This window comes from Equus przewalskii, chromosome 12 (assembly GCF_037783145.1).
Source record: "Equus przewalskii isolate Varuska chromosome 12, EquPr2, whole genome shotgun sequence".
Lineage (NCBI taxonomy): Eukaryota > Metazoa > Chordata > Mammalia > Perissodactyla > Equidae > Equus > Equus przewalskii.
The window spans coordinates 16,642,478-16,667,373 of record NC_091842.1 but is presented as its reverse complement, the minus strand read 5'-3'; the positions used below and the strand labels follow the sequence as shown (position 1 = coordinate 16,667,373).

Genomic DNA, 24,896 nt, shown 5'->3' with positions numbered 1-24,896 from the left:
TCAAACTGACCTATCGATTCAATGCAATCCCTAACAAAATTTCAACTTTCTTTTTTGCAGAAATGGACAAGCTTGCCCTAAAATTCATATTTTAGTAAACAGGACCCAGAATAAACAAAACAATCTTGAAAAAGATAAACAAGGTCGGAAGACTCACACTTCCTGATTTTAAAACTTACTATAAAGGAACATTTATCAAGACAGTGTGGTACTGGCATAAGGACAGACACATAGATCAATGAAATGGGATTTAGAGTCCAGACGTAAATCTTCACATTTATAGTTAGTTGGTTTTTGACAAGAGTGCCATAATCATTCAATGGGGAAAGAATATCCCTTCAACAAATGGTACTGAGACAACCGAATACCCTCACGGAAAGAAATGATTTTTGACCCCTACCTTAAACCATATACAAACATTAACTCACAATGGATAAAGACTCACACGTAAGAGTTAACATTACAAAACTCTTAGAAGAAAACGTAGGTATAAATCTTCATGACCTTGGATTAGGCAACAGTTTCTTAGATAGGACACCAAAAGCATCTAACGGAAAAATAGGCAAACTGGACTTCATCAAAATTAAAAACTTTTGTGCATCAAAGGACACTATCAAGAAACTGAAAAAATAACCCACAGAATGGGAAAAATATTTGCAAATATATTTGCAAAAAATACTTACAGAATGTGTTTGACAACACTGAGTACCCAGAACATATAAAGAACAATTACAGCTCAACAATAAAAAGAAAACCCATTTTAAAAATGGGTAAAGATTTAAATAAACATTTCTCCAAAGAAGATAGACTAACGGCAAATAAGCACATTAAAAGATGCTTAAAATAATTAGTCATTAGGGAAATGGAAATCAAAACCAAAAGATATCACCTCACACCCATTAGAGTGACCATAATAACACATGCATACCTCACGATATTGTGTTTTACTTTATTGCACTTCGCAGATATTGCACTTTTTATAAATTAAAGGTTTGTGGCAACCCTGCATCAAGCAAGTCTATCAGTGCCATTTTTCTAACAGCATCTGTTCATGTAGCGTTTCTATGTCCCATTTTGGTAATTCTCACAATATTTCAAACTTTTTCATTATTATTATATTTGTTATGATGATGTGTGGTCAGCGATCTTTGACGTTATTGTTGTAACTGTTTTGGGGCGCCATGAACCATGCCCACGTAAGATGACACACTTAATCGATAAATTTTGTGTGTGTTCTCACTGCTCCACCGAGCCATTCCCCGCTTCTCTCCCTCCCTCGGGCTTCCCTATTCCCTGAGACACAACAACATTGAAAGAAGGCCAATTAATAACCCTGCAAATAGCCTCTAAGTGTTCAAGTGTAAGGAAGAGTTGCACGTCTCTCACTTTAAATCAAAAGCTGGAAATGATTAAACTTAGTGAGCAAGGCATGTCGAAAGCTGAGATAGGCTGAAAGCTAGGCATCTTGGGCCAAACAGCCAAGTTGTGAATGCAAAGGAAAAATTCTTGAAGGAAATTAAAAGAGCTGCTCTAGTGAACACACAAAAGAAAAGAAAGCAAAACAGCCTTATTGGTGACATGGAGAAAGTTTTAGTGGTCTGGATAGAAGATCAAACCAGCCGCAATATTCCCTTAAACCAAAATCTAATCCAGAAGCTACGCCCTAACTCTCCTCAATTCTGTGAAGGCTGAAGAGGTGAGGAAGCTGCAGAAGAAAAGTCTGAAGCTAGCAGAGGTTGGTTATGAGGTTTAAGGAAAGAAGCCGTCTCCATAACATAAAGTGGCAAAGTGAAGCAGCAAGGGCTGATATAGAAGCTGCAGCGAGTTCTCCAGAAGATCTAGCTGAGATAATTAATGAAGGTGGCTACAATAAACAGATTCTCACTGTAGACCAAACAGCCTGCTATTGGAAGAAGATGCCATCTAGGACTTTCTCAGCTAGAGCAGAGAAGTCAATGCCTGGCTTCAAAGTTTCAAAGCTGACTCTCTTGTTAGGGGTAATGCAGCTGGGGACGTACAGTTGAAGCCGATGCTCACTTACCATTCTGAAAATCCTAGGGCCCTTAAGAATTGTGCTAAATCTCCTCCGCCTGTGCTCTATAAGTGGAACAACAAAGCCTGGATGACAGCACGTCTGTTTACAACACGGTTTACTGAATATTTTAAGCCCACTGTTGAAACCTACTGCTCAGGAAATAGATTCCTTTAAAATATGACTGCTCATTGACAACGCACCAGGTCACCCAAGAGCTGAAGGAGGCGTACAACAAGATTAATGTTGTTTTCATGTGTGTTAACACAACATCCATTCTGCAGCACATGGATCAAGGAGTAAGTTCGACTTTTAAGTCTTATTATTTAAGAAATAAATTTCATAAGGCTATGGCTGCCACAGATAGTGATTTCTCTGATGGATCTGGGCCAAGTCAGTTGAAAACCTTTTAGAAAGGATTTGCCATTCTAGATGCCATTAAGGACATTTGTGATTCATGGGAAGAGGTCAAAATATCAACATTAACAGGAGTTTAGAAGAAGTTGATTCCAACCCTCATGGATGACTTTGAAGGGTTCAAGCCTTCAGTGGGGGAAGTAATTGCAGAAGTGGCAGAAATAGCAAGAGAGCTAGAACTAGAAGTGGGGCCCGAAGATGTGACTGAATTGCTGCGATCTCATAAAAAAACTAGTGGATGAGGAGTTGCTGCTCCTGGATGAGCAAAGAAATTGGTTTCTTTTTTTTCTTTGCTGAGGAAGATCCACTCTGAGCTAACATCCATGCCAATCTTCCTCTATTTTTTAGTATGTGGGCTGCCAGCACAGCATGGCCACTAACAGAGCAGTGTCAGTCCATGCCTGGGAACCAAACCAAGGCTGCTGAAGCAGAGCACACTGAACTTAACCACAGGCCTCTGGGGCTGGCCCAAGAAAGTGGTTTCTTGAGGTAGAACCTAAACATGCTGAAGATGCTATGAAGATTGCTGAAATGAGAACAAAAGAATTAGAATATTATATAAATTTACTTGATAAAGCCGCGGCAGGGTTTGAGAAGACTGACTCCAATTTTGAAAGAAGTTCTACTGTGAGTAAAATGCTATCAAACAGTATTATATGCTACAGAGACATCGTTCATGCAAGGAAGAGTTAATTGATGGGGCAAACTTCATTGCTGTCTTATTTTAAGAAATTGTCACCACCACCCTAACCTTCAGCAACCACCATGGTGATCAGTCAGCAGCCATCAACATTGGTGCAAGACCCTCCACCAGCAAAAAGATTATGAGTCACTGAAGGCTCATTTGGTGGTTAGCATCTTTATGCAATAAAGTGTTTTTTGGTATTATTTTGCTGTGGAAGATTTGCCCTGAGCTAACATTCACGCCAATCTTCCTCTATTTCTTTAGTTTGTGGTCTGCCAGCACAGCATGGCCACTAACAGAGTGGAGTAGTTTGGCACCTGGGAACGGAATCCAGGCTGCCAAAGTGGAACACACTGAACTTAACCACTAGGTCACCAGGGCTGGCCCAGCAATAAAGCATTTTTTAATTAATGCACTTACATTTTTTTTTAGACATAAAGCTACTGCACACTTAAAAGACTACAGTATAGGGGCTGGCCTGGTGGTGTAGTGGTTAAGTTCACGTGCTCCACTTTGGCAGCCCAGGGTTCACAGGTTCAAATACCAGCTGCAGACCTACACATTGCTCATCAAGCCATGCTGTGGCAGCATCCCACATACAAAATAAAGGAAGACTGGCACAGATGTTAGCTCAGGGCCAATCTTCCCCACCAAAAAAAAGACTACAGCATATTGTAAATATAACTTTTACATGCACTGGGAAACCAAAAAATTCTTGTGACTTGCTTTATTTTAGTGGTCTGGAACTGAACCCACAATATCTCTGAGACACGTCTGTAAAAAAAAAGCAGGACAATAACAAGTGTCGGCAAGGATGTGAAGAAACTGGAACCCTCATACATTTCCAGTAGGAATGGAAAATGGTGCAGCCATTGTGAAAAACAGTCTGGTTGTGGAAAATAGTCTGAAGGTTTCTCAAAAAGTTAACCATAGAATTATCAAGTGACCCAGCAATTTCATGCCCAGGTATATGCCCAAGAAAACTGAAAACATATCCATACAAAAACTTGTACATGAATATTCATAGCAGTATTACCCCTAATAGCCAAAAGGTGGAAACAACCCAAATATCCACCAACTGATGAACGGATAGATAGACTGTGCTGTATGCATATAACAGAATATTATGTAGCCATAAAAAGGAATGAAGTACTGATATATGCTACAACATGGATGAAACTAGAAAACATTAAGTGAAAGAAGCCAGATACGAAAGGCCACAAATTGTAAGTGTCATTTGTATCAAATGTCCAGAATAGGCAAATTCATAGAGACATAAAGTACCTTAAGTGGTTGCCCAAGGAATTGGAAGAGACCGATAACAGGTTCAGGATTTCTTTGCGGGATGATGGAAATATTCTGGAATTTGATAGTGGTGATAATTGCAAAACATTGTGAATATACTGAAAGCCACTGAATTGTATACATGTTATAACGATGAAATTTATGTTATGTGAATAATGTCTCAATTAAAAATAAGGAAAGATAAATAAAGGATGACCATGCATGGGCCAATGATGAGGTGCATAAAAAATTACGATCAATATAATTCTATGCAACTGAATTCTCCCATTCTCGACCCCTCAAACAAAGATCAAGGCAAAAAATGCTGAGCGGCTGAACAGAAAGACAAAGAGCTCAGAATCACACTCAAGAGTAACCAAGTGGACGCTGGTGGGAAAGGGAGGAGGAAGAGTGTGAAAAGATGTCCAGTCTTTTGATGGCGAGCTAACTGAGTAGAAGGTGAAGCTCTTCACTGAGACAGGAAATAAAGAACGAGAAGCAGGTCTCCGAGGCCAAGAGGAAAAGGGTAAGTCAGTCATTGGACCAACTGAGCTTACAGTTTCCGAGGGACCCTGGGTGGCCATCTAGGAACCGGAGGACACAGGTTTGGAGCTGAGGAGAGAGACTGAGCTGTCTGGGCTGGAAGGATGGATTTGGGATGATCAGATTACGTACAGCGGAGGAGACCGCCCAGTGTGTCCTGATAGTGAGGACACTCATCATCCGAATGAGTGATCCGCATGGAAGCAGGGAGCCAGGGAGGAGGAAGGTGAGAGGAGAATCAGAAAAGAGTGGTGCCAGAGCCTCAGGAGGAGAAAAATGCCAGGAAGGAAGTCACCAACAATGCCAGATGTGGCCAGATCAGAGCAGGACAGTGCCCGCTGGATTTGGCAAGCACTGATTACTGGCAAGTTTTGCCTGAGTGATTTCAGTTTAATGTACTAGAGTACAAAGAAGTGCGGCTTACTTGGGCTTAACTTAGAACAATATAATATTCAAGCTGAATGAAACAAATTACTTACCAAAAAAAACTACCAAAGAAAGACCTTGACTTGCACACAGATCCAGTCACTTGCTTCATTCACAAATTCCCTAAGCCAGTCTTTTTTTCCCCTGAAAAACCCTCTTTCTTCTTTCACGTACGTGATAACATCTCAAAGTGGGGGGATATAGTTCCTACCAGAGCCAGTCTTGACCAGCCTGAGAATGAACCATTCTACCCTCATTAAAATGATGCTTGCAGAGCATTTTTTTCCATTCTTAGTTTTCTTTTTTTTGAGGAAGATTAGCCCTGAGCTAACATCCATGCCCATCTTCCTCTGCTTTACATGTGGGACGCCTACCACAGCATGGCTTAGCAAGCAGTGTGTAGGTCCACACCCAGGATCCAAACTGGCAAACCCTGGCCAGCCGAAGCAGAGTGTGCGAACTTAACCGCTGAGTCACTGGGCTGGCTCCTGCAGAGCTTTTTTAATAAAAAGGAAATTGTTATGCTTCACGGTTCGGGGGGGGAAAAGCAGAACATTAACTTGTTTTTATTATAGGATCTTAACTATGTAAAATGTGCATTAAAAAGAGGATAAGAACCTTGGCGAATGAGCAGTTATTCCTGGTTAGTCTCTTCAGTATTTGTTTTTTCTGATTATATGTGCTTTTTGATATATTCAAATTTTCCTACAAAGAGCATGTATTAATTTTAAAATCAGAAAAAATGGTAAGGCTAGAAAAAATGTTTTAATCAAAGGCAAACAGAAGGTAAGCAGGGATAACAATATTAATGTTAGACGCACTAAATTCAAGGCAAGAAAAAAAATATGCTTTTAAGATAAAAGGAGCATTGCATAATGATAACAACCGCCACTAAAACTGAAGTCATGCAGATACAAATCTATAGTTACCAAAGAAACTGACAACAAGATACAGAAAGCAAACATTATTAGGAACACGGGAAGAAATAGTAGTTGTAGGAGGAGACTTTAAAACACCATTATCAACAAGAGTTAAGAAAATAAACTCATAGTCTACCTAAATACACAAAATTGATGTCTGGCAGGGATTCAATTCCATGATTACAGTGTGTGGGGGTCTTTTCAAGTGTGTACAGAACATTTACAAAACTCGATAATATTAGTCACAAAGGAAATCTCAACAAAGAAAAAATGTGAAATTTCTCTTCCAGTTATAAAGAAAGCACTTCTGGCCTGGAGAAAATACAGAGGCTGGAGCCGGGAACAAAAAGAGGGTGCCTGTCAATACAGTCTCTCCTGGCCCCCTCGGTATTTGAGGACAGGGGAGGATGAACAGGAATTCACTTTACGGTCAGATTGAAGCAAACACCTCTTCTCCCCTTTCTGTCATGCACTAAACATCTTCATTTAGACGTGAAGAGTGAGCCATTGCAACGGCACTTAACCCAGTGGTTCTCAGGGTGTGGTCCCTGCGCCAGCAGCATCAGCATCACTTGGGAGCTTGTAAGAAATGGAAATTCTCAACCCCATCAGACCTCCAGAAGCAGAATTTGGGGTGGGGCTCCAGGAGGTTCTGACGCAAAAGCATCTGATGCTTTTGGTGTATAAAGGTGTATAAATACTCCAGCTCCCTCCCCCTTGAGCAGGTTGACTCTGAGGTGCAGGTTTTACAGAGGCTCCCAGAGTCCCCAGGTGGGATCAAGCCCCTCCTGCCGCCCACAGCAGCAACCTGCATAACACCCCCTTATGGGGATGCCTTCCTTTCCCAGTCCTACTCCCAAGCCCCATAGTGATGCTCTTTTTATCTCCCAAATAAACTCATGCACTCAAATCTTTGCTTCAGGATCTATTTCTGGGAGAACCCAAACTAAGACATCTACTGAAGACCTCTGCTCTCACAGAGCTTGTGTTCTGGTTGAGACTGGCTTGGCCTCCCATTCCTTCCTCTCTGGTTGGGCTCTGGTGAGATTTCCTTGGGGAAGGGAGCCCGACCGGCAGTGAGTCCTCACCCCAATTCAGTGTAGCATCTACAGTCTGCTCTTCTCTCTGGATTTGCTGGCTCTTCTTTGCACCACCTCGGGCCACTAGGCTGCCGGCGCCTACCTGCCTTTTCATGGCCTATCCAGCTTCATTGCTCACTCCCTTGCTGGGTGAGACTCACTGAGGGCTGGCTGCCAGCCAGCCCTATGAAACAGCGTCCTGCCCAGCACTGGAAGTCCAGATGTGTAAGACATGGTGATGTCACTTGCTACCTTAGGGTACATGGGGTGCTGAGGCAGCACAGAGCAATGCCTTAGGATGTCGGCAAAGGATTCTCCAAGGAAGTGACATGCAAGGGACACTTGGGGAACGAGTGGGACTTAGCCAGCAAATGGAGGGGAGCATGGGGGCAGGGATTCCCTGCAGAGGGCATGGAGGCCCTGTCGAAGCAAGAGGACTGTGGTGGGCACACGGAGAGGCTGCAGAGAGGGGCACTGGGAGCCACACCAGGGAGAGACTTTGCGGGATGACTTAGAGGCTTCAGGGAAAAGGAAGAACCTTCTTACAGGAAGACTATCCATGTCAGTTTTAGAAGAATCTATAGATAACGAAATGGCCAGAGGTAAGGGGAGAAAAATAGGGATGTTAAAAATCCAGCAGATGACCTATTAGTCCTCAAAATCTGGAGGCCTCGGAGATGGCAGTGCCTTGATGGGCATATTGCTAGGCCTGGGCACACTCCAGCCCTTCACTTGGCTGGTTCAGAAGGGGCAGGGGGACCTCAGCTCCTGGGCCAATGAAACATCATAGGATCATCCTGGTGCTCCTGAAGATAATCAGGTTTCAAGCAGGCCATGTGGTGTCCTGCCTCCTCCTCGCCCTCTCCTGGCCCGGAGCACACACAGGGTAATCCTTCTCCACGCAGCACGCTGAGAGCAAGGGGTTCGGCTTGCCCCTAATCCTTCAGTTGCTCAGCAGATAAGCCTCCTTGGCCTTAAGCATGCACACTGGCTGGCTTTTCTTCACGTCATCCACTTGTGTGGGTTCCTCGCTGCAGTGAGCACTGAATTTTGCAGGCGATGAGCCAACACAAAGGCACAATTAGTGAAACCAATCCCCACCCTCACCTTGACACCAGGCCTTCGTGTCCAGAGACCTCAAAGGATTTTTGTTATTGTCATCCAATATTTGCTTGTTTTATATTTTAATTGAGCCTTCATTCCTATCAGAGCTGAACTCCCAAAGACCTGCAAACACTGCTCATTTCTGCCTACAGTCATTTTGGGCATAGAGGCCCAGGGGAGAATTCTGATGTAAGATGAACAGTTCCCATCACAGGGCAGAATTTCACTTTTTCTTTTGCTTCTCGGAAAAGGACAATGGAGATGGGGGTTGGGGTAGGGAGCGCAGGGGAACTCAGCCCTTTGATGTTATCTACTAATATGAAGAGGGGAAATTAGATATATAACCAGTAATTTATTTTTAAGAGCTCTAGAGGACACGAGGACTAATGAACCAGGGTTTGCCTAGATTTCTTTCTCCTAAACATCTCCCCTCCCCAGATATGCCCCAGGGACCAGGAGACAAAGGCACTTGGGCTCACGCTGGAATGAAAGTGGCATTCCCACTGCATCCCCCACCGACATCACGTGCTTGCATCTTCCTCTCCAAAACATGTGTGCAGGTCAGCTGCCCCCATACCTTCGTCACTGTTGTCATCCACCAAGATGATTTCCTTTAGCAGGTGTGTTGGCGTGTGGTTGACAGCGCTGTGGACTGACCGCAGGATCACCGACAGGGCCTCGTTCACAAAGATAAATATGATGGATATCTGGGGCAGCTCCTTGGAGTATTTCAGCTCCTTACACCTAGGGGAAGAGAGCAGGGGAAAGTGGAGTCAGAAGAAGGCGGAAATCACAGGCACCGTGACTGGACACCACAAGGATTTTGGCCGAATCCTCATACACATCCTCCAAGGCATGCTTCCCTATTGGCCTCTCTTGGCCAAGAACTCAGAATAAAACCTAAGGAGGAGATGGTTAAGGGATCCAGCCCCACTTCTCCAAATTTACCACCCTAAAGGAACCGGAAGCATCAGCCTTGGGCACATCCATTGTATCACTGTTTGTCGTGCCCACACGTACCCCTAGTCCTACCTCAGTGCACACCTGCCACCTTCCCACTCCAGGCACCTGCATTTCATTGCCTGCAGTCTGCTTTGCTGCCCCCAAGCCATCAGCCTGACCCCATCAGCTCTCATCCACAGACAGCCGGGAGGTGATGCATCAATACCCCAGCTCCCTCAGCCCTTGAGCAGGTTGACTCTGAGGGGCAGGTTTTATACCAGCTCCCAGAGTGCCCCCGTGGGATCAAGCTCCTGCCAGCACCCACAGCAGCAATCTGCATAACGCCCACCTTGGGGATGCTTTCCCTTCCTAGTCCTACCACTCCACTCCCCTAGTGATGGTCTTTTCATCTCCCAAATAAATCAATGCACTCAAATCTTTGCTTCTGGGGGAACCCAAACTAAAACATCTACTGGAGACCCCTGCTTTCACAAAGCTTACATTCTAGGAGAAGATATAAAACAACAAGCAAATAATCATAATCAAGGAAGAGGGTCCTCTTCCTGTGTAGGAGCATGCTGCCTGACACACCCCAACTCTTCTCACAAGCAAGTGTCCCCAGAATCTCCCTGGGATGGAGATGGCACCACCTGCCTGAGAGGTCCTCCCTCCTAACATCCAGCAACTCTCCCAGCCCTGAAGACAGGGTGAAGGAACAATCTTTTCATCCAGGCTGGATTCATCCCTGGGGCCCCAGGTGATGTAAGAGATGGCTGAACACCCAGAGAAGGAGCTCTGTGTGGCTCTCTGTCCGGGGAGCACTGGGGAATTTGGTTTTATGCTGAGTCTGAGCTACATCAGAAATAGCAAATGGAAACAAAGTGGAATGGAACAGCAAGCTAGCGCATTTCAATACATTCTCTTTCTTGTGTGAGATTGCACATTGTAGAGCCCAATGTGTTAGAGAGACAAAGGAAAGAAGACGAAGGGATGGAGTGAGCAGAAAGTGGCACTGAAGAGGGAGCAAGAAATACGGCTGTTTTTTATGCTGAACAGCTTGGGCTGTGTCAGGCCATATTAATCATGGAGGCAATTTTCGGAAGAAAATAAAGTTTTGTTACAATATACATTTGTGTCTCCTGGAGGAGACCGTCCAGGGACCCATTGATCATGCAGCCTCATTTTTACCCCGTCGCTGTAAATTCACTTCTGGGGCTGCCAGGTAGATTAGAATGGTTATTGACAGGCTCTCGGGCAGTCGGCAGGAATCATCTCACTTACTGCATGGTGATCCGAGGGAGGAGGGCACCCCAGAAGGCCCTGCAGAGCCCCCTTGATGGAGGCCAGCAGCCATCCTGAGCCTGGCAGGCTGGCAGCTGCTCCTTCTCAGCCCATTACTCACCAGCCTGCACACGTGAGCACACACTGCACACATCCACCTACTCTGAGCTCTTATTCCTGAGGCTGGTTTCTTTGGTTCTTTGTTCTTATCAGATTCTGGCCCTTGATTACGAAGCAAACAGGCCAGATTGCACTGTCCCAGCCCCGTCTTCTCCACCCACAGGCAGTGGTCGTGCTGCAATCAAGACTGAACTGTGAGTCGAGCCTCTCTGCCAAAGCAGGCAATTCCTCTGGTGAAAAGGGAACCATGGGAGCCTCAGGGGAATGCGGGGCATGATCTTTCCCCTTCATGGGTCATGGTGGCCATTCAGAAAATCACAGGGGCTCTCAGAAGTGAGGAGTGCTCTGGCACACATTGGATATGCCACCCTGGGCACACTGCTCATGTTTCTTCATCTCTAAAACTGTCAAAATAGTCCACACTGTACCTAGCTCTGGATGCCTGGCTAAGGTCCTTGTAAGGATCAAGACAGATGAGGTTTTGAGAAGCCCGCAAAAATGCAACGTACCAGCTACTGGAAAGACCCAGGCTGGCCCCCGCATTTTCCCCTCTGGCTCCTCTGTTACCTTTTGTATATCCCCCAGGACCATGGGCCAGGTTTCCAGAGTTTTCACTCAACCCAGACCCTTCCTGTAGGACCCACCCAGGACACTCCTCCTTAACAAAACTCAGGTCTCTAAATCTGCCCAGCTTAAACGATTCACCTCTCCTGAACCCAATGTCCTCAGGGTTTCACAATAGGCAGACCAAATGAATACAGTCATTATTATTAGGAAAATCAGCGTTACTTTTGTTGGTCTTCAAGCTCTAGGAAGGTAGAATCTGTCTTAAAAAAAATCTCTAAGCCTAGCTTATTGCCTGAGAGAAGATGCAAAGAATACACTAGAGAGATGGAGAGATGGACAACTGAAGTCTTAAGCATCTTCTGTGAGGAGTAGCCACTGACTGACACGTATGTTACTGCCAGTCAGACACCCAATGCCCAACAGGGCAGAAGATGAGCGTGGGAAGGGAGATTAAGGGTAGATGGTGCCAATAAAGAGAGAGGCTCACAGGCCGTGGAAATCCTAGAGACTGCCCACAGAACAGGAACAGCTAAGGCTCTTGCTCCTAAGAGTTGATGCTGAATAAATTCTCACTGCAGCCTGGGGATCCTCAGGTGGTGTATGCAAGCTACACATATCTGGGTATGCCACACCCTGTAGACTGGCGCTGACATGAAAGAAGCCCCCACCCCCCCACTCCCGAGTGCCTGCAGAGCTGAGGGGTGGAGGGTGCTCAGTGCCCAGTGCCATGGGCGTGTGCATGGCACTCTCTGGGTGGCCCTGATGGCCCACACCAGGCAGACCAGGCAGGAAGATCTGGAGAAGGGAGCAGTCCGCTCCTCTTGGCGTCTAGCCTCTTCTCTACACACTGGAACCTACAGAATCAGACATGTTTCCTGACTCCCCAGCGGCCTCTCAGGCTGCAAAATCCTGGTAAGTAAGGAGTAGTCTGGACGGTTGTGAGGTTCACAAAATAGATTCTGGATTTGAAAGACACCCAGTGGGTGAGGAGAGGATGGCATGCCACAGAAACTGTAAAATACTTCAAAATCCATAGCCAGGAGGGGCAGGGGAGAGGTCGTGTGCTCCATCTAGCAACAGACTCAGATCTGGGTCTCAGAAATCACAAATTTCCTTTCCATAACTAGTCAGTAAACAATAAACGATCCTTTGTTTGAAAGAAGATGGTTGGCGGGAAAGCTATCTTAAGGTTTGGATCAATTTCAATCAATGTTCCAGGCCAGAAGGGGCTACAAAGAAACTCAAGACCAGGTTCCTCTCCTCAAAGGGCCAGAGGGAGAACAGATCCCCCGAGCAGCTGTTCTCATAGAGAAAAGAAAGCAGAGACAACCAACCAAATGAGGTATTTTAGACCCTTACATCTGTCCATCTGTCTTTCCATCTGTCTAGGATGCTTCCTCAAACTCTGTAACTCCCTGAGGGTAACCACCATTCCCCTCCCCTCATCCCCCTTACCCCAGAGCCACTGGCATTGACATCACTTAACACCAAATGTGCGCACGCTCTTACTTCACTGATGCTGAGTAAAATGAGGAGAGCTGGGGAGATGCTCGCCTCTGGGAACCCACTAGAGAGAATCACAGTTGACATGAAAGAAAGTCAAGGCCACTAGCAGGGAAAAAAGTCAAAGCCCAAGGAGCTGGCCACACCCTCTCAGAAGCAGACTCCAATGTGGTACAGGTAAGAGGGACCAAGACAGATTTGTGACCCAGTCTGCCAACCTGAAAACAAAAAGAGGACCTCAAAATGTCCCCATAATTGTAAAAGAATTTAGATGCAATGTGGTCCAGGAGACCCAGGAGGTTACAGATGATGATGATGATAATAATAACCAACACATAGTGCAAGCTACATGCCAGAAACTGCTGGAAGCTTCCATGTACTGTATTGTCGCATTTAATCCTCATAGCAATCTTATGAGGTAGACAGTGCTATCCTCCCTCTTTCATAGATGAGGAACCTGGGGCACAGAGAGGTGAAGTCACTTGCCCTAAGTCACACAGAGAGACTGAAAAGCAGCAAGGCTGCCTGGATGTGAACTCCATCATCTGATGTTAGACTCTTCCAAATGCCCCTGCCAACAAAGGCAGGGGGTGGTAGCCGTAGCAGACAAACCTCCACACAATTTCTAATCCAGCCCCTTCCTAGCTGGGGAGCCCTGGCTACGCTCTTTAGTCCGTCTGAGCCTCGGCTTCCTTGTCTCTGCCCTAAAAGCCCCAAGTGGGAGACAGCACTCTGTGGCCAGCCGCACCACACCTATGGCCTGCTGGGGGCAGACAGAGAGCGGGGCAGGAGGGCTCCTTTCAAGTGGGATGTCGGGGAGCACAAGCCAGCCCCACCACCCCCAGGGTTAATATGGCTGGTGGGCAAAGCTCCCAGTGTTCTAGCTGTGAATCTGGTCAGAATGCCGCCTTGCATGGTGGCCTCCAGGAAGTTATCAGAAGCATCTTAACTGAAGGACTCCAAGTAGAGAGAGGCCACGCCTGCCCTCAGCCACGCCAGGGCCTTGCAAAGGGCCTGCTGTTGATAAACCACTTCAGTCCTCGCCTACCCAGGCCCGACTCTGTCCCCACCATCCCTTGGGGGCAGGGTCAGAGAGCCCCAGGACCTCTGGGGGCTCAGCATGGAGGGTGCACCTGTGTGTGTGCTCCAGATAGCTGTGCGGGGCCCGTTCAGGGCAGGTGCCCACAGGGCCTGTGCTCAGGCTCCAGTCCTTGTCCCTGGTCTCACTCCTGGTCATTAGACCCTCAGGTCCTGTCTAAGGGCCTCCCTGGTTTCTTTGTGTCCCTTGGCTCACATGGCCATCACTACATGGCAAATCAGCATAAGCCTTCCTAGCCGCTCATCTCAGCTCTGGCTCCTGGATGCAAGGACACCCCTCAGTCTCTGCCCAATGCCTGCCCACCACCCCTCACCCCATCCCCAGTGAAGAGAGCAATCAGCAAGCACTGCCCAAGCTCTAACCCTGCTGTCAGTAACTGAGAGTCTGGGTTTGACGGCTAGAACACGTTCAACAGCATAACAAGGCAGTTTGTATCACAACGCAGGAAATGCTAAGTGCCGAATGACTACACCTGCAACCGAAGCTGAGCTGTGAGCCAGATTTAGAAGACGGATCACTGGATCAAACTTGCACAGTCAAGAACAGAGGGAGGGGCGGGCAATTAGAGCTCTTCCAAGCACATGGAGGCACTAGGGTCCCCACTTCTTTTTCTCTTTCAGGGCCTTCCAGAAGAAATCTGTCTGAGCTTGTTTAGAGATGGAGCAGTAAAGAGCCACATCTTGAAACCACAGACTCAGACTCACATCAGGCTCTGCACATTCCTAGCAGGCTGATTCCTTTTCATTTTCAAAGTGCTCCGAAAACATGCATCAGGTCATAAAGATCCACTTTGAAAATGAAAAGGATAACTATAACCTCCTTACCCCTCTTTCCCTGAAGTTCTCTCCACCTTGTCTCCCCTAACACCTCTTCTTAGCCTCAGCAAGCCCTCTGGGTCCTGGGCCACTGTCTTCTCTCAGGACGTCAGCCTCCCTGGCTCCGTGTTCTTCCATGCACTGCCTTCACCCCGGCTCACTCCCCTGGCCTTCTCTCCCCCCAGCCCTGAAAAACCCCAGCTCAGGATCAATCTGACTCTCCATTCTCTTCACACATTGTGCTCACACTATGGGAGAAAGTCCCACAACTGCAGTGGTGGCAAGATGCATCCAAGATGTCCAGTCCCCTCAGAGCCCTCAGAGCAGCCCTGAACCTTCTCTGCGAGACAGGTCAGAGGCTTCAACTCCCCTCCACTGCTCTCTGCTTTCACCACTGTCCTGGGGCCAATTTCCCTCTCGTAGGGAATTGTGCTTCCTACTCCACAGAGGAAATCAAGGCCACTGGCAGGAATTTCCAAGTGTGGTCGCAGGTCTGTAGCACCAGCATCAGCATCGGCATCACCTGGGAGTGAGTCAGAAATGCACATGCTCAGCCCCCCTAAACCCACTGGATCAGAATCCCCTATCAAGCTCTGCAGTGATTCCTGTGCACGTGGAAACATGAGAAGCACTTCCTCAGACCCCTTGCCACCTGCAAACTTACCAACCTCTGAATTCAGCCTTCTGTCCGCCCCTCCCCCTTGAAGGAAGCAGAGTCAGGAGGTCAGAGCTAACCCCTTCATCTGTGCTGTGGACCCCCCAGCCTCCTCCCACCTCAGGGCCTTGCTTCGCCCACCACTTTCTCCCCTCTCTCTTCACTCTCCCTCCACTGACTTTTCCACTCAAGGAAGAGACTCAAGTCTCTCCCATTTAGGTAAAAAACTCCCTTTCCCACAGCCTTAATCTCCATCTTCTCTTCTCTTTGTCTGCCCTCCCTAGCCCTCTATCTCTCATTCATTCCTCACCCCACTATCATTTGGTTTCTGGTTATTCTATTCTGCTAAAACTGTTCTTGTTAAAGTTGCCAGTGAATCTGCGTGGCTGGAATCACTGGAAACTTCCCGACCTCACCTTAGTTGACTATCATTTTTGTAATATTTAATGCAGTTGCCCCTCCTTAACAGTATTTACTAAGTATTTACAGTTTTTTAAGTAAACACTTAAACAGTATTTACTCTTGGAACTGGCACCCTCACTATCCTCCCACATGATCCACCCTGGTCACTTGCTCCGTTTCACAGGTTGCCGTTTTCTGCTAGCCTCCAAAATCCAAAATTCCTCACGGCCCCTTCTTCTGCCCTCTGCTATTCTCACTTCATAAGCTCTTCCTGAGACCTGATCCAAATTCACGGCTCCAGCCATTACACTGGCAACTCCCAAACCCACAACTCCAGCCTGGACTTTCATCCGGGCTTCAGCTTCCCACTGAACATCTCCACTTGGACGTCTCATAAGCACCCCAAATTCAATGCCCAAAACAGACAGCTGCTCTTTCTGTGCCTTCCTGTCTGCATTCAAGGACACTACCCTTTCTCTTCTGGAGTCAAGCTAAAATCATGACCCATTCACCATGTCCAATTGGTCACCAAATCCTGGAGATTCTGCCATCTTTAGGATCTCTTTATGACACTTGTCCGTTTCCCTCCCATTTCTACTGCCTTAGCTCACTCCTCATAACTCCCCTCCTGAATGACACCAAAAGCCACCAAACTGGTCCCTTGCCTCCAGACTGGCCCTCTGCAGCCCAACCCCATTCTATCCACCCCACTGCTGCCAGAAAGATCTTTCTCAAATACAAATGTGATCATGCCACTCCTCACTTACACCAGTTCTCTGCCTTCCTACAGCTTTCAGACATAAGATTTGTACTCCTTGCTTGGCACTCAAGTCGAGCCCCAGCTCATCCCTCCAACCTCATCTCCTCCCCTGCTTTCCTTCAGTCACTGTAACCTACTCCTATTTCCCAGAACCGTGAATGCTCTCTCAATCCACACACAGCTTTCTATCTGCCTAGAGTACTCCTGCTTTGGCCTAACACACCCTCCTCCCTCCAGCCCTGGCTCCAGGCACTTTCCCAGACCCCCAGCCGACATCAGGCCCCTTTCCTTGGTTGATTTCTCTCCTCTGCATGCTGCCATCATGCCACTCGTCACCACTCTGTTCTCTCCCACTGCAGGGCAGCTAGTGGTCTTCTTTCTTTCTGTCTCCCCAGAGTCCAGCACAGTTTTTGGCAGATAAATGGTTACTGAATGAAAACCCTCCTACCTTCCCTACTTATCCCCTCTGCTCTTCTTATGATCAAAGACATCACTTATCTCTTCCTGCAATTATAACATAGGTGATGGCACTTCAACACTTAAAAGATACTGTCCCAAACACAACTGCCTGCTGTCTCCCTGGATTTATTAATCAGGCCTCAAACTCTGAAAGCTGCTTGGGTCAAGTGCGTTAACCAGCCCAATACTCCCTTTTTTTCTCCCCTCTTCATCAAGCCTTTCCTATAATCCTGGGAGAGAGTGGTATCCTTTTTAGCAACAGCAAACCTTGCAAAACAAGATGTGAGGTGGAATAACTGAGATGTGTGAGGCCCCTCTTTTGGAGCTCCCATTATTAGGAAAATGAACACTTTGCTGAGTGGTTTAATTTCCTTAGGTTGAGCTCCACAGTTCACCCAGGAAGGAGAACACACTTCATTAGTTCAGTTCCCAGACAGCAGTCTCTGGGATGGACTGCCCACTCCAGCGTTTGAGTCCCTGTGTGTCCTGCCTATCAGTTGTGCTGGGCAATTTTCACGAATCAAAATTCAGCTGCTCTAGGCAAGGCATGTGTTCTTATCTTGGGGTCCATGGAGCCCCAGGAAAAGCCCTGCAACTGAATGCAGGATGTTGTGGGCGTAGGGGCATTTGTTTTTTTCCTGGGAAGAGAATTCATACCTTTCAGCAGCTTCCCCCAGGAGCATGGTGGGAGGGGATGAACCGGGGCCACACAGTCAGAGAGCACCACTGTCAGTTTGCAGCCCCACACCCGGGTCACAGGCCAGAGCATGGCCAGCATTCTGTTTTCAAGCACATTAGGGTCAACAAAGCTCTTTGCCTCCCTTACCAGCCTGGTTCCTGTAAACATTTATTTTGGAATATTCCCTAAGCCATTTTTTGATTTTTGGACTGATTATCTACTGGCTCCAAGGCTTCCTGGGAAGTGTCTTCCTCTGAGTTGTGAAGAGTTGCTTTTCCAAGGACAAGGCAACCGTCTTTAGCCAGAAAATCCATGAGACTCACTGTCCTTGGGCCGGTGGCAGCTGTGCCAGTTTCGAGGTGGAGCAGGAGGTCCTGACATGGGCAAACCCTCCCTGTCTCTGTCTTCAGAAGGGCTTTTTAAGCGAAAAGGGTTGATTCACTTTCTTTAACCATCAGTTCTGACCGCAGTTCCGTGCTCTGTGCAGCACTTCTCTCTCTAAAGGGGAAGAGAGGAAACACACACAGGGGGCTGGGGTGGGCAGCCTTAAGATTCTCAGCTCAGTAGACAAATCTATCTGGATATGATGTAGCTTATATTGCTGAATAGGAAAGAAAAGACAAACCCTAGAGATTTATTAAGCAATGGCCCAGGAACAGAATTTCTAAAAATAATTACGGGTAAATTACTGCAGACAGTCTCAGGCCAGAGCTAAGAAAACCTCAGTGCACTTAAGGCATAGGAAATGGTGCCTAAGTGATTCATACATAGTATTTACCTCATAGCCTTTCCACAGTGAGTGGGGTGAGAGGGGACACCCCCAGCTGCTGCAGGAGGGACAAAAACACATTAGAAAATGATGCAAATTGGAAATAATAAATAGCCGTATTCCAAGACTCAGTAAATCCAAAATTTGGTCAATAGGATTCTCCATAGAAATTAAAGACTGAAAAATGCTCTGTTCTCAGCCATAGTCTTTCCCCCCTCCCCCATGTCCCTCAGAGTCCAATCTGGTTCTAAAGATGGTTATCCTGGCAGTCTACACAGAAGCCGAAATGTAATGATGTACACCTGAAATGTGCACAATGTTATAAACCAATGTGACCTCAAGAAAATAATAAAAGAGCAAAAACAACATTGTTATCCTGTAACTTCAGCACAGCAAAGAGCACCATATTACCAAACTAGCTATTTTTCCTTTTAACGTTTTGGCCAAATTAGCCAGTCAAGCCAACTTTTTACTGACACTGATCCTGAAAACACTTCTGTGGCATCTGGGCCACCACTCTGTCCTTGATGTTATTGTTGTTAATTTTATTATTGTTGCCTCCACCCATAAAGCCTTCCCGAGGACAGGCCCTCCTGACTCTGAGTCAAATCCCACACACCAACCCCTGAGATTCAGTTTGGTCCTAACCTGGCCCTGCCTATCTTACTCTACCCGAGAATGCCTTCTCCCTCCCCGAACTACTGCTGCTTATACTGTGTGGTAAAAAGCATTAACATTCCAATCCTCCATCCCTTCATGTATGCCGGTCCTTTGTCACATGACTTTCATGTTTTTTTCACCTTTTAAAGAGGCAAAGTCTACTTTCCTATCCCTTGGATAGGGGCTCAGCCACATGACTTGCTTTGACCAGGAGGAGGTAAAGTGCTGTGCTAGCTCTGAGAATGAGGCTCTGGAGGGGTTCTTGCTCCCTTGGCCATCACCCAAGAAGCACTGGGTTAGCTCTCTGGTCCCAGAAGAGGATGGAAGACAGGTAGTGGGAAGGTGACCCCCAGCAGGACACACATGCACGTGTGAGCCCATCCACTGCAGCTGTTCGCTACACCAAGAACTTTACAGTGTGCACGTTACCTAATGACTTTTCACAATGAGCCAGGAATGTCGGTATCCCCATTTTGCTGGCGAGAAAACTGAGGCTCAGAGTCACTTGCCCAAAGGCAAGTGAGTGGTAGACAGAGCTAGATTTTAAACCCAGATCTACCTGACTCCACAGCCTCTTGTCTTAGCCTCTGAAAAAGGAAATGGAATGGAGGAGGAGGATCTGAGTAGTGGGATTCTTGATGGCTTCTTGTTTATTCCTTTATATTTCACTGTGGTCTCCACAGGCCTACACCAAACATGTATTACTTTCATAACTTAAACAATACTATAAATGTTACTCTTTTGTAGGGAATAACTCGACTTAAGCATTGACCTCAAAGAATAAACAAGTAAAAATAAATAACAAAACTGTCGGGGAAAAAGTGGTATTTAGGAAACCCAGAGACATACATGATGTTGAAATCTAATTTAAAGTTAATCTAATTGAATCAAAAACAAGCTGACTGACAAGCGAAAAAGAACCAAGAAACCAGAAACAGACCAAATCTTAGAGAATTTATGCCAACAATATATCACAAACCAAAGGGTAAGGAATCATTCAATATACGGTGCTGGGACTACTGTCTCTCTGCTGGGCAAAATAGTGAGTCTCCCCTCCAAACGCACTTCAAAATAAATTTTAGATAGATAACTCCAAACATAAAGAAAGTAAAATAAAAATATAAGTGAATATTCATACAAACTCTGAATATTACAGAATCTTTATAGTTTGATAATAATTGCAAACCTCTCATCATCAAAAAAATCAAATTTAAAGACACCAGCAAACTGAAAAAAAAAAATTAGAGCAATTACAAAACAGTAAAAGATAATGAAAACCCAAAAAAACACAATTAGATAAACAGAAAAACATGAATACACAATTCAGAGAACAAAAGAAACAAATAAGCATATGAAAATAGGTAGACTCTCACTAGTAATAAAATAAATTCAAATTAAAACAATAATGAAACGTCATTTTGCCTCTAGGTGGTGAAATTATAAATAATTTTTTCTTGCTTCTTTATCCATATTCTGTTCTTATTTTCCACAGTGAGCAAGCATAACCCAGAAAAACATACTAGTTTAGATTAATACATGGATGACAGAACCATATTGCCAAATTAAAGAGAACTGCAATGCTTGACTACAAGCTCTTAGATTTTCACAGGGGTATGACATTAATTGGCATGAATAAGAGACACGCCATGTCATCCCACAACGTGCCCTCTATGCCACAATCAGAAATAGAATTCTGAATTAAAACCGAAATCACAACTATCCTACCTTTTCAAATGCAGATGTTGGGGAAGGATGACATGGCCTGACCTCATGTTATCCATTCGAGAAAACAAACATACCTGCCACTGAAATGGCCCTCCAACTTTTTTCTCTACCCAGAAGCTATTTCATGATGGCATTGCACAATAAACATAAAACCAATCACTTCCAACCATAGACCTTCCTCAGTTAGTTAACAAGTAGCTTTGAAAGGGCATGAGAAACTTAAATAAAAACGACTATAATTTTATTTAAAAACCAAGTGAGATCCAGCTGTACGCCATTTTCTTAAGGTTATGGGAACTGCTGTTTACAATGATAATAAATTCTGCACAGAATGTGAGCACAAGCCTGGGCATTTTATAAGGAAACCGAACCAACCAACTGAGCTTGCCAAGCATCCCGTCTCATCCATTAATACCCATTAATAAAACAACCTAATGACTTTTGTGACAGATTCCTAACTCTAAGACATACTTCTGCTCTGGACTAAAATGTCCTGAAAAGAAAATTTTCAATCCTCAATAAACCCAATTTCCATTGTTTTATCAATGTCTGGTAGAATTTCCCCAGCCACTTGTACCATCCCTCAGACATATGTTAATAACACATAGCTTTCATTCTTTTCAACCTTCCGCCAGGTAATGCCTTCCTTTCTAAAATGCCACAGCTAAGATCTTATGCTAACTTGGAGACTTCCATGTTGACTCAACTCCTCACATCTTGCGCTAGTAAGGGAGGTATAGAAATGGTAGTGGATACATGAGGCAGAGCGGCAGTAATCAATCTCTCCACACAGCCTTGGCCCCTACACTTAGCCTTTTCATCATTAGCCTATAGATTCCATGAGGTCAGAAACCACGTCTCTTTAGCTGATGTATCTCCAGCACATAGGTTGGGCTCAGACCAGATGCTCAATAGATATTTGTTAAATACATTAATAAACAAAATAGAGAAAAGAAATTCTAGTCACCTCTGGCATAAAAAGGTTGTGTGGAGCACACAGTCCTGGAATTCCAAGAATTAAATGAAGAGCATATAATCGTAGGAAGCCTGCATGCCCTCCCAGGGTACCTCCTATGCCTGTTTGAAGATGCCACGTCAGATCACTGGAGAAGCAGCTCACCTTGCTGGGATGGTAACCTTATTCAATTCTAAATATTTTTTGTCCCACTAGCAAGAGCCAGGGGAGAGAAAACTCACAGAAAACTCAGTAGTACAAAATGCCTCAATGCTTTTGATGAATGGAAAGCAACATGGATCTTGTATCCATCCATAAAGCCTGTTCCTTTATTTTTAATGCACTGACGGACAGGCATATCTGTATCACCTGGAAACATTAGCTTAACTGTGACATTTGCACACACTGAATGTCAATTATGGACTAGCAAAGTGTTGAAGATATAGAAATTTTTTAAAAACCTCACTGTTACCCTGGAATAACTCACAGCTCTATAAGGGAAAAAGGTAAATCATAATTATGATTACGGAATGATAAATGTCACAAGGGAGGTTGGTTCAGGATGCTCTGGGAGCTTATTTCTGCCTGCAAGGAGATAGATGGGGACCTGCTCAGGGACGGTTTCACAGAGGAGATAAAATTTGATCTTGGCCATGAAGCATGAGTAGGTAATTTGCAGGTGAGGGCTTGTGAAGGGAAAGAGGAGAAAAAGGGGAAAATTCTTTAAGCAAAAGGAAATGAATAGCATGTGCAAAACCAGAAGGGAGAAAATGTATAGTGCACCCCCGAGAAACAGAAACAGGAGTTTCAGGGCATGAATGGGGTGAGGAACAGAAAACCACAGTGGACCAGGTACTCTGAAGGCAGTTTACAAAATTCAGACTCGATCCTCCAGAGTGGGAAGCTATGATGTCAACGATTATAGAGCAGGGAAGCGACATGCAACACATGGCATGTGTCTAAATCAAAGAATGACATCTCTTCAAGTTGGGCCAAGACAGGACCTCAGAGGCAGAGTTCCAGGCTCTCAGAAAGGACATGTATAAATGTCCCCTGTCCAAAGAGCGCATTCATGTCAGACTACCAAGATCACAACCCTAGCTCCTCGCCACGTCTGTTCATCTGCTCCTCACATGGCCCCAGAGATTCTGCCCCAGTTGGCCCCGTGCAATTTGGACTCTGTGGAGACATCCTCCAACGGTACTCACGATTGGCTCAGACACTCTGATTCCTCTCCTAGGTCCCAAAGGTTGGGCCTACCCACTAGTTCTCAGAGTGGATGTTCAACAGATCCTCTCTACCGGATCCTGAATAAAGACCATAACAAAAAGTACTTCCTCATCACATAAACTTACAGCTCACTACATTATTGGTAGAAAATGATGTTTTTTAGTTCAAGTCATCAAAACTGTGGACAAGGCATTTTACCTTGTAGGCAAAGCCACAAACGGAATGGGGCTGACCCCTGAAATTAAATTTAAGTGGAGCTGGTAGACTCATTGATGACTAGTGAGACCAGTCAAAGAAGCAGGCAACTTGCCAGATCTGACTTCCCAATTTCCCAGTGGCCTGAGGCATTGGGGGGCCTCGCCCTAACCTGGCCCCATCTCTTAAAGGAAAACCCACATAACTTTGGGGTGCCCATCCAGAAATCACCAAAAACATGTCAAACAGAAGGGCAGCTCTGACTGTAACAAAGGCCAGTAGACCACACATTACATGGCAGCCAAGCAAGAAGCATCCCCCCACCCTGGCCAGGGGATTGGGATTCAACATTTCCACCAATACTTTTTGGTCCCATACCCTTCATCAACTTATCCTTACTCTAATTCCCAGCTAGAACTGAATCTATAATTTGGAAAGGTACTCTGAAGGCAACAAGGAAGAAGTTTTCAAAAGGAGGAGAAAGGAAAGCAGGAAGATCAATGAGAAGAGAACTAGAGTGGTTTTACAAGAGACAGGAAGGAATTCAGGGTCAGAGGAATGTTTTCTATTGATAAAAGGTATGACTTAGGACAATTAAATAGTCATGAACGTATGCAGCTAACAACATAGTTTGAAAACTTGCAGAGCAAAATATATCGAAAATCCAAGAAGTAAACGACAAATTTACAATCACAGTGAGAGATATTAACACATCTCTCCAAGAAATTAAAAGAAACAAAACTATCAAAAAAATAAATGAAAAGATGATCAATCTCTATAGTAATCAAAGAAATGCACCCAAGAGCTATAAGGAAATATGTTTTTTATCCTTCAGGTTGGCAAAACTAATTAAAGACTGATCTTACACAGTGTTGCCAAGTGTGAGGAAAGATACTCTCATATACGGTTGGCTGAAGTATAAATAAGCAAAGTCCCTTGGAGGGCACGTTATCAGCATCCTTCAAAACTAAAAATGACCATGCCCAGTATATCCACGCATAAGAAAATGTCAGACAGATACACACGAAACAGCCAATAGCAGTCGCCTCTGCTGAGAAGAGTTAGGTTTGGCTCTGGGACTTGAAGAGAGATGTTTTTGCTCTATAGACATCTACACAATTCATAAATAACACACTCAACTATTATTTGTGTATTTCCTTTAAATTAAACAAGAGACTTTTAAAAAATCTATTAGATTTGGCAGTTAGAAAATCATAGCAGAGGAGGAATTCCAAGATGGCGCCGTGAGTAGTCCTCTCTGTCTCTCGCCCTTCAAGTCTACAATTATTTGGACACTTATCGCTTGACAAAGGATATCCAGACAGCATCTCAGGACGTCTGAGACACCCACGCGACTATACATCGGAAGGCGGACGGACTTTCCTCCGGGAGGATGTGGAAATAGGTGAAGACTCTCCGACCCCGACGGGCAGCCTAGTACCCGCAAGCGGCTTTCTTCCAACGGACGCCCGCAGAGGATCCACACACATCTAGGGCAGGAGCGAGAACACAACAGAGGAGCGACGGTGGAAACAGGTGACCAGAACCCTACTTAAACCCCCCGCAATTACTCCTAAACGCAGAGGGAAA

At 45.4% G+C, this 24,896-nt stretch overlaps 1 protein-coding gene across 3 annotated transcripts in view; it reads right to left on the bottom strand.

Annotated features, from left to right (window-relative positions):
• GALNT17 (polypeptide N-acetylgalactosaminyltransferase 17) overlaps positions 1-24,896 on the bottom strand; it is a 456,580-nt gene that overhangs the window by 244,120 nt on the left and 187,564 nt on the right. Inside the window, exons 1-2 of one of the 3 annotated variants that reach the window (XM_070567807.1) lie at positions 10,714-10,851; positions 9,068-9,234 (exon numbers count right to left, since the gene is read on the bottom strand). In XM_070567807.1, coding sequence (XP_070423908.1) covers positions 9,068-9,234; positions 10,714-10,718 — 172 coding nt within the window. In that variant the 5' untranslated portion in view covers positions 10,719-10,851. Of the gene's footprint in view, positions 1-9,067; positions 9,235-9,522; positions 9,585-10,713; positions 10,852-24,896 lie in introns of those variants that run through there. The other 2 variants (XM_070567805.1, XM_070567804.1) reach the window with 2 other exon arrangements.